Below are 13,647 nucleotides of genomic sequence, written 5' to 3' on the forward strand. Positions count from 1 at the left end.
CCTGAAGAAAAAAAAAGTTTTGCTGACTGAGCTGGGGAATATCCGGCAGACATCCCCTGTGAACACCCCTATACCCTCACACGCTGGCTCTGTTCTTCACAACAAAGTGGAGAGCAAGGAATGGCAGAATCCCAAGAATTAGGAGATGAAGACCTCGCCCTGCTGCTCCCTCTTTGTGCAAGATCGCTGCTATGGTCCGAACATTGGTGTCTCTCTAAAATTCATATGTTGAGACCTAATGCCCAAGGTGATAGTATTAGGAGGTGGGGCCTTTGGGAGGTAATTAGGTGATGAGGTCATGAGAGTGGAGCCCTCAAGAATGGGATTAGTGCCCTTATAAATGAAGCCCTTATAAATGAAGCCTGTGACCCAGAAGAGGGCCCTCACCCGACCATCCTGGCACCCTGACCTCAGACTTTCAGCCTCCAGAACTGTGAACAATAAATTTCCATTGTTTATAAGCCCCCCAGTCTATGGCATTTTGTTATAGCAGCCCAGTGGACTAAGGCCATCTCTTTGGGCTTCAGTTTTCTATCTGTATAAGGGTTGAACAAGATCTGTGGTTTTCACCTGGGAAACTTGGCAGAGGTTTGCGGGGTTCCTGGTTCATCTAGGGCAACTCTGCTTTGGCTTATTTGATATCGGGCTCCAGCATAAGAAGCATGGACAAGGGTTCTTCCACCAAAAAAAGTTTCAACATATAAAGAGAAGTGCCCAGCCCAGGCAGCAGGTACTGCTGAGCCAGAATCTACCCACTGGGATGCTGGCAGTGTTTGGAGAAGGAGAGAGGGGGCACATGAGGGTTGTGGCAGTCAGGAGGAAGCAGAAGGAGGCCTAGATACTGGAAGGCTCCATCAGGCACAGGGAACAGGGGTGGCCTCCTATACCTGGAGAGGTCACGGGGAGTGGTCTTGGAAACATCAGAGAACCAGAGCTTTACCTACCAGACCCAGGAGCCCAGGCCTTCTCCTTGTCTGCAGTGGGGACCAGAGGAAGAAGCCTCCAGCCACCACAGAGACAAGCATTTGCCAAGTGCCTGCTGTGGGCCAGGATTGCATAGTACTGTGTCAGGAAGGATTCAGAAGTGTAGCTGACTGAGATCCCACCTGGAGCAGGAAGCTCCCAGACTCATTCCGCATAGCCCCAGGCTGTGTCCTCACTCACTCACTCAACAAGCTGATATGGTACCCAGCCTAGAGGTGACCTCAATGATCTCAACTGACCTCAATGATTCCATCCTCCTGGTGCATGCCCTTACGTAGTCAAGGTGGGAGGGCCCATATTGAATAGGGTTGACTTATAACCCATAAGACATCAGAGAAATGACAATAATTTGAATTAATAAATGAGGATATTAGAGAAATGAGTGTGACTTTTGAAATTGGATCAAAAAGGACATTGTGGCTTCTTGCTCTCTTGAATCACTCACTCTGGTGGAAACCAACTACCATGCCACGAGTACACTCAAGGAGCCCTGTGGAAGGGCCCACATGGCAAGGAAGTGAGGTCTCCTGCTGACAGCCATATGAATGACTCATCTTAGAAGTGGAGGGCTTCCCTGGTGGCGCAGTGGTTGAGAGTCTGCCTGCCGATGCAGGGGACATGGGTTCGTGCCCGGGTCTGGGAAGACCTCACATGCCGCAGAGCAGCTAGGCCCGTGAGCCATGGCCGCTGAGCCTGTGCATCCGGAGCCTGTGCTCCGCAACGGGAGAGGCCACAACTCTGAGAGGCCCGCGTACCGCAAAAAAAAAAAAAAGTGGACCTGCCAGCCAGACAAGCCTTTATATGACTGCAGCCCTGGCTGACATTTGACTGCAACCTCATGAGAGACCCTGAGTCAGAACTATTCCACTCAACCACTCCCAAATGCCTGATCCACAGAAACTGAGATAATTTATATTCATTGCTCTAAGCCATAATGTTTGGGGATAACTTGTTACCCCAAATCAGTACAAGTGATGCTACTCTGCACCATGCCCAAGACACAGGCCCCACTGTCATCTGCTCAATGGACGACAACAATAGTTCTTCCCTTGTCTCCCTGCCTCCTGTCCCAAGCCCCTTCAATTTCTCCTCCACGTAGGATCCAGACCAAACTGAAGGGCCATTATCAAAAAACATTTGTTGTTCCATCACGGTCCTTGCCTGCTCAAAACCTTCCATGGCTCTCCACTGTATTTTGTGTTATTTCTCAGAAGTATTTACAACTGAGCAGGAACAGTGTGACGGAGTCCCTGGCATCCCTGAGCTGATTTGGGAGCAAGAATCCTTGTTTACCCTGGCCCCCTGGAATGACAATTCAAGGCCCCCCTGGGGAGGCTGGGAGGGGCCCCCTGGCAGCTGGGGCTGAGACAAGGCAGAACCTTTGTTCTGAATCCACAATGGCAGGATGCCCAGCACAGACCCAGCTTCCTCCAAGGCAGGGTGAGAGGGTGGGAGCTGGGGCAAGAGCATGCCCTGGGGCCCTCGATATGCAGGGGAAGCCTGGGGGTGGGGGCAGCAAGAGGAATCTTGGGAGAGGAACTGGGAGGCGTTTGTAGCGAGCCAGTCTGTAACATGGCTCGAGGACCTGTTAGGTTTGTGAAATAAAATTCATATCTAACGGCAAGACAGGATGAACCTAAACATATAAAACTCTTCTCTGGGGCTTCCCTGGTGGCGCAGTGATTTAGAATCCGCCTGCCGATGCAGGGAGCACGGGTTCGTGTCCCGGTCCGCGGCTGGGCCCGTGAGCCATGGCGGCTGAGCCTGTGCGTCCGGAGCCTGTGCTCCGTGGCGTGAGAGGCCACAGCAGTGAGAGGCCTGTGTACCACAAAAAAAAAAAAAACTATTTTCTGCCTTTTGGCCTCCTCTCTCCCCACACTGTGCATTGTATATCTGCATTTATGCATCGACAAAACCTCCCCCATCAGCAGGAATACCCGCTCAACCATAAAAAGCAACATTCTTTCAGCATCCAGGCAACTCCTTAAAAGATGACACCCCTTCCTGATCTTGTAAGGGGTCACATGACCCACCAGGATGATGCTTAGATCTGGATTATGTAAACTGTCAATAATATGTCATTTGATGTACAGCCCTCTGTCTTAAAAAAAAACCTTACATAACTGTGCCTGGTCTGTTAATGGGTGGAACAGTTCTCAGAGCTTTCTGAGATGCTCATCCTGGGTTATCATCCTCAAATTGGCTCGAATAAAATTTCCATTTCTTTCTTAGATAGACTGGTTAATTTTTCATCCACAAGTTCAAGGCACTGTCGCTAAGCACTGGGCCTTAGCCCCTGCTGCCTCCCGGAGCCAGACGGGGTAAGGCTCTGCCGCTGCCCCCACTTAACACACAGAGCCACAGGAGGGGAAGACTCCCGTCCAAAGTCACACAGCTCAGATACACCAGGGCTGGGGTTTGAACCCGGGTCCAACCCCTGCTCTTGACTGGTATTCTCTCCCACCTACTCCATCCACGCCAGGCTCTGTGCTGGTGCTGGGGAGACAGCGGTGAGCAGGCAGTTCTGAGAGTGGGATGTGCTCAGGCCCTGCCTGGGGAGGTGCAGGGAACTGGGGTGAGCTTTGTGGCTTTCAACCCAGCCTGGCATGGGGCAGGGCAGGGGTGACGGTAGGGAAGAGACCCCCCACTCCGCCCCCCAAAGGAAGGTGTTATCCAGAGATGGCTTTCCAGCAAGGACTGGGTACAAGGAGGGAGGCTGGGGAGGTGAAGTGTCTCGGGCGAGGAAACAGAACAAGTAAGAAGCAGAGTCCAGAGGGCTGTCAATGGGAATCACCTGATAAGCCCTCCCCTGTGAGTATCCCTGTGAAGCCGGCAGAGACCAGACAGGTCAGACAGGCAAGAAAGGGGGCCAGGACACAAACCCAGGCTTTCTGACTGCCAGGCCTGTGCTCACTGTGCCCACTGCTGGCAGGGGTGGTAGGGAGGGCTTTAACTCCGACGCTGAGGGAATCACCTCAATGCTGGGTGGCCCCCAGGTCAAGCACAGCTTCAATTCCCCCCACTCTGCCCCCACAACCGCCAGGGACTGGCTCTGATCGGATGGGAGGTTCACTCTAAAGCCAAGCATCCCCTGGGGCCCAGGAGCCAGGGCCAGGGCGCCGCAGGAGGCTCCTACTATGGCAGGGGGCTCCTTGAATGGGGAAGGGTCCTGAGGACCAAGGAGGCCCTACCCACTTGAAGCCATTCATCCTCTGTCCTGTCTGGCCAAGCCTCAGTGTGGAGCCCGGAGGTATCCAGGCTGCACTGGGACAGGGCTGGGCTGGTAGCATCTCTGAGTCACAGGGAGGGTGGGTGGTGAGTGACTCAGCCTAGGACCACTTCCCCTCTGCAAGACGGGCCTGGGCTGAGGCCAGAGCCAGGAAACCCTGTGCTTGTCCTGCCCAGGCCGGGTGCCTCCCAGGCCCTCACTGCCCCCACCCCCAGCCTGGGGCCGACCCTCCATACAGCCCTGTCTATCACTGGCTGGCATAGCAGTCCTTCACGAATTCTGGCTACGTGAAGGAATGCATGATTCCTCCCTGAGTCCCAGGTCCCCGAGACCCCAACCCCAGTCTGGTCTATCTCCCATCCTCCCATTTTCCAGATGAGCCTAGAGCCTCAGAGAGAGTGGATGACTAGCCCAAGATAGGGACCAAGCCCACTGGCCCCATCGTTCTCTCTCCTCCCCAGGCCCTGCCTACCAGGCTCCTCACTGGAATCCTCTCCATGGGGATGATCAGCCCATTTTGTAGATATGGAAACTGAGGCTCAGGGAGGGGAGGTACCTACCCCAGGTACACAGTGAGGCAGGCAGAGCAGGATTAGGCCCCAGGTCTCTCTAACCCAGGCCGGGACCTTATGGTTTTTAACAGGCGGCCCCCAGCAGAGGCAGGTAGGTGGCCAGAGTTAAGTGCTTACAGCCAAGGGAAGGATGAGACGTGATGCAGCTGAGTTGGGCCAGCCCTCCAGGTGTCCCCGCCCCCCAGTGCTCCTCCTTCCATGGAGCCACTGATTCCTTGCCCTCTACGCCCACAGCCCTGGGCACAGCCCCTTGTCCAGGCCCTTCCTTCCTCAGGCTTCTTTTTTGGTTTTTCTTTTAGAGGAGGATTGCATGTTTGGGTTTTCACCCCCAGGCAAGGGTTTCGCCATGAGAAAGGGAAAAGCAGATGTAGGAAGTGGACAGCAGACAGGGGACCAGCACGTGCAGAGGCTCCGGTGGGGAGCTTGGTGTCGGGGGTTGGGGGAACCTGAAGGAAGCGGGTGCAGATGGAAGGTGAAGCCCAAGGAGGGGAGAGGGGAGAGGGGAGAGGAGCCTGGTGAAGCTGTGGGGCCAGGCCCCGAGGGCCCTGTGGCCTGGGGCAGGAAGCTCTGACCTTGTCCCAAGAGCAGTGTGGAGCCACAGAAAGCTTGTGTTTTAGGAGATGCCCCCGTGGCTGCGGGAAGATGACGTGCAGGGGCCGAAGCAGAGGGCTGAGGTGGGGGCCTGCCCAGGCCCCGGCTGGTAAGGGAGGGGGTCCTCGTTTCCTTGTGGGCAGCTGGCAGCTATCAGCCCTTGGCTGCCACCCCGAGGAATGACACAGGTGTACAAGCAAAAATAGTTTATTTGAGGATGGAAGACCCAAAATTGGGGGGCCCAGGGCTGAGGCCACAGCAGCTGCCTGGAGTTGGCACAGACGACCCCAACTCCCTAGGGAAGCCCAGCAGCAAAGAAGCCCTTCCCTGGGCCTCCTAGCTGCCTCCCCCATTTCCTGGAGGAAGGATTGTGCGACCCCCAAGAATCATCATCATCATCATCATCATCACCATCATCTTCATCATTAGAACACGGTGAGGTTTTCAAAGTTTGGCCAGCAGTTTTCGGCGTAGTAGTTGATACTAATCATAATAATTACTCTGATAAGCCCAGTGACTGTGCCGGGCTTGGACCCACCATCCAGTGGTGAGTGGGGTCTGTGATGAGGAGAGGCAGGCAGGGACAGGAGGTGGGTCTCTCTGGGAGTCCCCATTCCAGCCTCCAAGGTGGCCCTGCAGGAAGACCCATCTCCCCTGACGATCCCAGAGGCTGCCCACTCTCCCCGTTTTCCCATGGCCACGGCCAAGGCTGGATTCAGGCTGAGGCAGTCCTGCGTGGTCCCTGTGCTCCCTCAGGGCTCAGAGGCCCTTGCCAGGCTGGTCCCTCCGCCAGAGGCCCCGGCGGGCAGCCCAAGAAGCCACGAACTCGCAGTTGTGGTAAAGGAACATTCCTGAAAGGGTGAGCGCAATGCCCACATAGCTGAGGGTGCTGAGGCGGCTGCCAAACAGGAGCCGGGAAAGGACGAGGTTGCCCACGACAGTGAGGTTGCCCAGGACGTGGACAGTGAGGGCCGAGGTGAGGGCCAGCAGGGAGAAGCTGGCCAGGTTGTAGAGCACAGACAGGAGGCAGCTGAGCAGGATACAGGCCCAGAGGCGGGAGTCAGTGGGGGCGGGCGGCGGTGCCACGCCAGCCTCCAGCACCAGGGCCGCGCCTGCCAGCAGGCAGAAGCTGGGCAGCGAGGTGGCATACAGCAGGGTCACCGCGTCCAGCCTCTCCTCCTGCAGCAGGGCACCTGCAACCAGGACAGCAGCCATCAGCACCCAGCACGAGACAACCCCCACGAGGCCAACACGGCACAACCTCCTCCTTGGTCCATCCTCCAGGAAGCCTGCCTGCCCCAACCCCTCAGGCGGAATTAGTGGCTCCCGCTCTGTAACGGGAAAGTCAAGAATCCAGAGTCAGACTGCCTGAGTGGTGACCCATGGTGAGCCGGGTCCGCTCCTGACTACCTGTGACCTGGCACTTAACCTCTATAGGCCTAGGTTTCCTCACCTGCAAAATCGGAGGATAATAAAACCTTAAATATGCAGGGTTGTTGTAAAGATTAAAATAGATAATGTACATAAAGCCCTTAGAAGGTAAGTGCTCAGTAAACGTAGAAAGATAAGATAAATAAGATAAATAAGTGTTATCACCTACTCCTCCCACAGGTTGAAACAATAATCTGCTTGTGATTTCCCACTGATCAATAAACATGAAAAAAAATTCTTCAGGGGCTCCCCAGGCCCTGGAGAAAAACATCCTGGGCTCTTAACCAACTTTGAAGGCCCTGAACCAAGCGGCCCCGACCCTGCTTTCTTGGCTTCAGCCCTTCTCGCACCCTCAGCCCCACAGGGCAGCTCCCACGCCAGAGTAGGGACAGGCCACCAGCAGGCCAGTTCTGCCACTTACTAGCTATGTGGCCTCTAGCTTAAAAAAGATAGAGAGTTTGAAATAATAAAAACCGTTTGAATCGAATGTTCGATCACTTACGACTATTGGGATGACAGGGAACAACAAGAAGGTCATTGTTTGCTCCCGGCTGTCACTCACTGTTTATCGCTGATAATCAGCATATTTTGCTACCAACGCTGGGGCTTGTCAAGATGAATCCAGGACACAGAGGAAAACTTAGTCTTTGCAAGGAAAGAGGGGATCCTACCACCTTGCACATGTGTGCCTGTGTGTGTGTGTATACACGTTACCACCCGGCTGGTTCACAAAACCAGCGGTGCCCATCATGAAATCACATCCGGCTCAGATGAAATGATAGTACTTGCGTGAAGGCAACGAGACAGTTTGTGTGGAGAGAGATGAGTCATGGCTCCCCATCCCCTCCAGGGCTCTCTGAGCCTCTATGCATTTTCTGACACACACTTTCCAAAGAGCCACAGAGGTGCTTACTCATAGGCTATGCTTAGAATAGGAAATCTTATTTCTCTCTCCATTTCATTCTGATGTTTTGGCTTTGTTCTCTAGGCAACAGTCCTTCTGTCAAGCATTTCCAGAAATGAACAGATAACTGGAATGCCTCCTGTTCGTCCGCTCCAAATTTAGCACCATTACGAGCTGCCCGTGGCCTGCGTGTTAAAAGTGCGATCACTGGAAGGTGTTTAGGATTTCAGGTGAACTTCACCTTTGGCAAATTTCACCCTCTGAGAGGCGGCCAGGAAAGAAGGTCCTAACTTCCTCCCCCTGCCACTTGGGCCTGTTCTGCATCACACCCAGCCCTCTGCCTCCCTCTGCTGCAGTACAGGGAAAGAGCAGGGATCCTCTGCCAGAGGCCACCCACCTGGGGCCCCAAAATGCCAGCCTGTCATACTGCCTCCTCAGCGACCCCTCCTCTGCCAGCTCCCACCAAACCCTGCATTTCAGCCTCTCCTGGGACTTCCCTGGCGGTCCAGCGGTTAAGCTTCTGTGCTCCCAATGCAGGGCGTGCGGGGTTGGGGAACTAAGATCCCGCATGCCACACGTGTGGCCAAAAACAAACAAACAAAAAACAAACAACCTCTCTTCCTCCAAAGACACTTTTGTTTCAGCATCTGAACACGCCAAGCTTCAGTCATCTGTGGACAAATGTTCTCTAGACCCCATTCCACTGGCTTCTGGCTTATCCCGTCTCTGCTCCGTCACGAGCTGTGTGATATCACACAAGCCGCCCTCTCCCTATGCCTGCCTCTCGTGGGAGCATGGGCAAGGTGACAACATGCCCCTCATGGGGGCCTGTGAGGTGCTGAGCGCAGGGCCTGGTGCCCAGCAGCAACTGCTGGCCACAGCAGCTGTCACCATCCCCCACATGCTGCCCCCGCTGGCTAACAACCGTGCCCTGGCAAGCCCTGCTTCCCCCTCCCAGAACACCCTTTCCTACTCTGGCTGTATGAAGAGCTGGGCATGGTGTGGGCACATAGTGAGGGCTCAGCAAGTGTTCGCCACTATTATTACATTATTGTCACCATCACTGCCTGCCTCCTCCCCCAGGCAGCCTTCTCTGGTTTCCCCTAGAAGTAGCCACCCAACCACAGCTATGCCCACCTTGGCTCTAGCACTTCTCCCCTGCCTTGTGATCTCTACTTCTCCTCACCAGCCTGAGAGCTCAGCGGGCAGGGTCAGGCTGTTCCCTCATGCAAGTGGATGTAGCTGGACAAGTCTCAGCATGCTGGCACCCCACTTCCCAGCCTTTCTGTGAGTGGGAAGGTGGCATCCCTCCTCTCCCCGTGTAGCCCCCGAGGTCCACAACTGGCCCAGGAAGGAGAGAAGCTGCTGGACCTGCCCGTGGCTGCTGGGTACTCCTCTTTCTGGACTTTCATCCTCTGCTCCCATGGAGTCTGCCCTCAGGGAAGGAGGTGGTGTCAGCCATTCACACTCTAGTCTACATTTGGCCCTGATGACTTTCCTGGAAAGTCTGGCAGTAGAAACCTCCTCTTGCCCAATACCCATCTCACCCCTTATCACCAGTCTGTTCCTCCCCACCTCTGCTGGGCTCCCATCTCTGTTGGTGGGGCCTCCAGCCTCCTAAGCTCCCTCCTTAGCACCCTGAGCCAAGGAGTTTAACCAGCCTGCCAATTCTGCCATCAGACCATTAACAAATCCACCATTTAAGGCGTACCTTACCTGGGCCAGGCCCCAGGCCATGTGCTGGGGACACAGAGCTGCCTCAAAACCAGGCCATGCCCTCTCAAAGCTCCTGTCTGGTGGGAGGCAGACAGGTAAACAAGAGGCTATAATACAAGGCATGAGGCATGTGGAGTCCTGATGGAGGAAGCAGAGGATGCTGTGGGAGCCTGGAGCAAGCATCCAACCCGCCTCAGGGGCAGGCAGGAGAAAAGGAGAGAGCTGGCAGAGCCAAGGAGCAGCCTGATGCCAGGCACCTGCCACCCCATGTCCATGTGCCCGAGGCCTGGCCAGCCATAGTCTGCCCTGCAGGCTGGGGCTCCTCCTGTGTGAGAAGCACTGGGCCTCAGCAGGCGTGATGTGAGCCTTGAGGCTGGGGCCTTCCCAGCCTTCTGGCCATGCCCAGGGCAGGGTACAAGGTCAAGTTTCCCACTGACTCATGCCCAGAGCTCAGGTCCCAGCTCTCATGTAACCTGAAGGCAAAAATAGAACTGTGCTTTGGCCCCACCTCAGGGCCCTGGAGGATGGGTACCGGGACTCTGGGTCCTGGCTCCCATGACTGTAAGGCAGGGCTGAGCTCTGACTTCTACCTTCTCTGGCTGCAGGCTGCTCTAACCCCAGCCCAGGGCCCTTGGAGCAGCCCCTTCTCTCTCCCAGGCCTGGGTCACAGGATCTCAGAGCTGAAAGGGAGAAAGACCAAGAAAGCCCTGGGAGTATCAGCTCTGACCTCCTCCACCAAACAAATGGGGAGACTGAGGCCCAGACAAGATCCAGATCTCCTCTTCTGCCCAAGGTTGCCCAGGAAGCACGAGCCCAGGTGTGGCTGGAACCCAGGCCTCCCCAACCTGAGTGGGCGCCCTTAGGTTGAGGCAGAGAGATGGTGGAGGCTGTGACTCAAAGGACCCTCAGTAGGACAGGCATGAAGGTGGTCTCCACCCTCAGGCAGAGTGATTTAGCAGGGTCTAGGCCTGGAGCCTCCACCTTACCCTCTGTCCAGAGCCCCCAACTCCCTTTCATCAGAGCTGAGGTCTGAGTCACATGGACTAGGATTCCAGTCCTTAGGAGCTGTGTGACTGTGGGCAAATCATGAACCTCTCTGGGTCTCAGTTCCAGCATCTTGTAAAATGGGGATGAAGGTGGTGGTTGCCATGAAGACTCAAGGTCAACACCTAGCATGGGACCAGTTACACTGCAGCTCTCAGTAAACACCAGCCCTTCCCAGACTTAGCAAAAGCCCTCGACTTCCAAATCCCAGCTCATGGCCTCGCCCTCTTTCTCTTTCCCTAGTCTCCACTATCAGGCCTCTCTCGGGTCCACAGCCTTATGCCACATCACTTGGATGGCATGAAGTCTGCCTGCCTGGGTTCAAATCTTGCCACCGCTACTCACATGGCCCAGGGCAAGCCCCTCTACCTGTCAAATGGGGACAATATAGTGACTTTCTTGATCAGGTATGGAGATCCAGGCTTGACAAAACATGGACCACAGATCTATAGCAGCCAACTGGACGAAACACTGGTTGGGCCTCTAGAGCCTAAGTCTGGGGCCTGGAACTCACTGAGCAGTTGGCCCTTTCTGACCTCAGTTCCTGACTCTTCCCAAGCCATGCGCCTCAGTTTCTTTATCTGTAAAACTGGATAATGGCCATAGCCCCTCACAGGGCCACCCAGGCCACACTCCCACCCCGATCCCCACCTCCTCAACCAGTGTCCTGGGTACTCACTCTGCTGAACGGACTTGAGGCCACGGAGGCAGGTGGCCGCCAGCAGGAAACCACAGCCAGCTGGGGGTGTCCGGAGCTCTCCTGCCAGGCTGCAGGCGGCCCCCAGGCAGAGCGGGCCCATGGCAGCGAACTGCAGTGGGTGGTGGCGGCGGCCGAGCAGCAGCGCGGACAGGGCCAGCGTAATCAGTGGCGTGGTGGTGGTGGCCAGCTGCGCCAGGTCCAGGGGCACAGCGCTCAGGCCCACGTTGCCACAGGCCATCGAGGCGCCCAAGGTGAGGCTGAGCAGCAGCACTTGGCGGCGGGTGCGACCAGGCATGGGGCGCCGTGCCCCCGGGTGGCATGCCAGAGCAGCTGCCAGCATGTGCAGCGCCGAGAGCAGCAGGGGCCGCCCGAAGCCGTGCACCGTGAAAATCCACTTGTTGAGGCTCGACATGCTGGCTCCCGCCAGCAGCCACACCAGCGCTGCCACGGTCACCCAGGCCCGGCCAGGCCTCCGTAGCGCCTGCGGGGTGTCAGGGGGCCACTGGGGGGACCCGGCCCACCAAGCACCGCCAGCCACCGCCACTGCCTCAGCTGAGGTCATCCTGCCGTCATGGCGCTCCCGCGGGCAGCGGCACATCCGTACCAGTGGGGCCGAGGCAGGAGGCCGGCTCCCCAGCGACCAGCTCTGGGCCACCAGAGAGCCTCACTGTGGATCCCGCTCAGTCTCAGGTGAGGGCACTGCTTCTTGTGCCCGGCCTGCGGCAGCCGAGGTCCAAGAGCTATGCTGTGTCCCCGACTCAGGCAGGGCAGAGCCTAGGTCGCTTCTGCTGGGATGCCAGGCTCCCTGGTGCTCAAGCCTGGCCTAGTAAGCGACGGGCACCTCTGCCCCGTGCCAGGCGAAGTCTCCACTCTTCTCCTCTCCAAGTGCCCATGCTACGCTTACATGGAATCCTCCATCCCTCTTCTCTTCAGTCCAAACCCCAGGTCCTCCAGCGTGCTCAGGCCAGGCCTGCAAGGGCGATCCGGGCTCCCACGGCCGGTGGTGCCGGTGGTCCCTGTGGTCGGGCTCGCTGCCTCGGACAGTGCCCAGACCCTGCGGCGGGCTGACGCGCCGGCCTGCGCTGCGGCCGGTGTCAGACGGCGAGCTCGACTCAGCTCGGCTCCGGCAGGGCCTCCGCGCCAGCTCCGGCTCCCAGCGGCTTAGGCTGCGGTGGGGTCTCTCGCCAGGTTCGGGAGGAGAGCGAGGCTCCGTGCTCTAGGCCCCGCCTCCGCGGCCGCCCCTCGAGCCTCACCCGGAAAATTGGGCTGAGTCCCAGGCGCCACCTCCGGTCAGGCTCCGCCCCCGAAGCCGAGAGGGATGTCTCGCCCCTCCCCCACGCCGCCCGCTCGCAGCTCCTCCTCCATCAGCCTAGCTTTACCTCCGTCAGCAGACCTCCTCCTAGCTGAAGTGGTCAACCCGTCTGTCCCCCCTCCCCACACGGGTGGGGGATCAGGCCCCTTCCCACCCAGCGCCAAGGCAGGCCCCCCCCATAGAGATGAACAGAGGGCGGGAGACCCTGGGGTATCTTTCTGAGGGAGCCTGATAAAAAAGCCCTAGCCTCTCAGGAGATTTCATTTTCAAGGACACCCTCCCCCCAGGAGACCTCATCCTAGGACCAGTCTCGGAACCACCCAATCTCTGGCCACAGTTATCCCGTGGGGCCTCAGCATCCGGAAGAGTTGGACCACTGGGCGGCTTCATACCCCTCCCTCGCCCCTCCCTAACCCGAACACCTCCTCCCTCTCCCAGCCCAGGGCGGGCCCCCTCTAGGCAGGCAGAGGGAAGCTGAATCACCAAGGCCACCCACAGCCGCGGAAGCAGGGTCCCGCCGGCCAGCATCTATCCCTGGCCAGCAGCCCCTGTCCCATCCCCTGGGCACTCAGAGCTGACTCATAGCTGAAATTCCTGGGGTCCACCCTCTGCCCCCATCCCTGGCAGGACAAAGAGCCCTAGGTGCGCTGGGAGCCAGAGCAGCTGCCACTAAGCCTTTGCCCCTGCATCGGTGTTGGGTAAACAGCACAGCCCAGAGCAGGACAGGCTGATAGGGATTCCAGGCTGGGCCCTGGCCTCTCTGAGCTCAGGAATCCAAGTGTGCAAGAATCACTGCCCACTGTGAGCCTCTTTCCTGACGTCCAGCTTCCTTCTCCGTGGAAGCTCCTTCCCACTGGGACACGGTTCACCCCTAGCCTGTCGTCTGACCAGCAAGTCCTTGATGGAGGAACCAGCAACCTGTCTGGAGGAACAAGACCTCAAAGGGAGACCGCTCATCTCGGTCCATGGCGCCCTCTGGTGGTCAGAACACAGAATGGCTGCAAGTGTCCCCTAATCCCCATCACAATCCTTGGACTGGGATTAAAATTCCCCAGCCTCACTACTGATTGAGACCTGCTGAATTCAGATACCCTCTGGTGGGCTGAGGGATGTGAATTTTTTTTCATTTGCCTCTGGTGATTCTGACACCCGCATGAGCCTGCA

General features: G+C 57.2%; 1 protein-coding gene across 1 annotated transcript; it reads right to left on the minus strand.

Annotated features, from left to right (window-relative positions):
- Nucleotides 1-5,567: 5,567 nt before the first annotated feature.
- On the minus strand, nucleotides 5,568-12,493 carry SLC35E4 (solute carrier family 35 member E4). Its single transcript, XM_059039328.2, has 2 exons — nucleotides 11,151-12,493; nucleotides 5,568-6,569 (listed from the first exon to the last, which is right to left on the minus strand). The coding sequence occupies exons 1-2, from the start codon at nucleotides 11,767-11,769 to the stop codon at nucleotides 6,136-6,138; spliced, it is 1,053 nt and encodes a 350-aa protein (XP_058895311.1). The 5' UTR covers nucleotides 11,770-12,493; the 3' UTR covers nucleotides 5,568-6,135.
- Nucleotides 12,494-13,647: the final 1,154 nt, after the last annotated feature.

The sequence above is a fragment of the Kogia breviceps genome, chromosome 15 (genome assembly GCF_026419965.1).
Source record: "Kogia breviceps isolate mKogBre1 chromosome 15, mKogBre1 haplotype 1, whole genome shotgun sequence".
Classification (NCBI taxonomy): domain Eukaryota; kingdom Metazoa; phylum Chordata; class Mammalia; order Artiodactyla; family Physeteridae; genus Kogia; species Kogia breviceps.

Bases quoted from the DNA above. Each gene is read 5' to 3' on its own strand.
- SLC35E4 (XM_059039328.2), bottom strand. From the start codon at position 11,769: ATGTGCCGCTGCCCGCGGGAGCGCCATGACGGCAGGATGACCTCAGCT. The intron at 6,570-11,150 runs GTGAGTACCCAG...TCCTGGTTGCAG, and splicing joins CCTCAAGTCCGTTCAGCAGA to GTGCCCTGCTGCAGGAGGAG.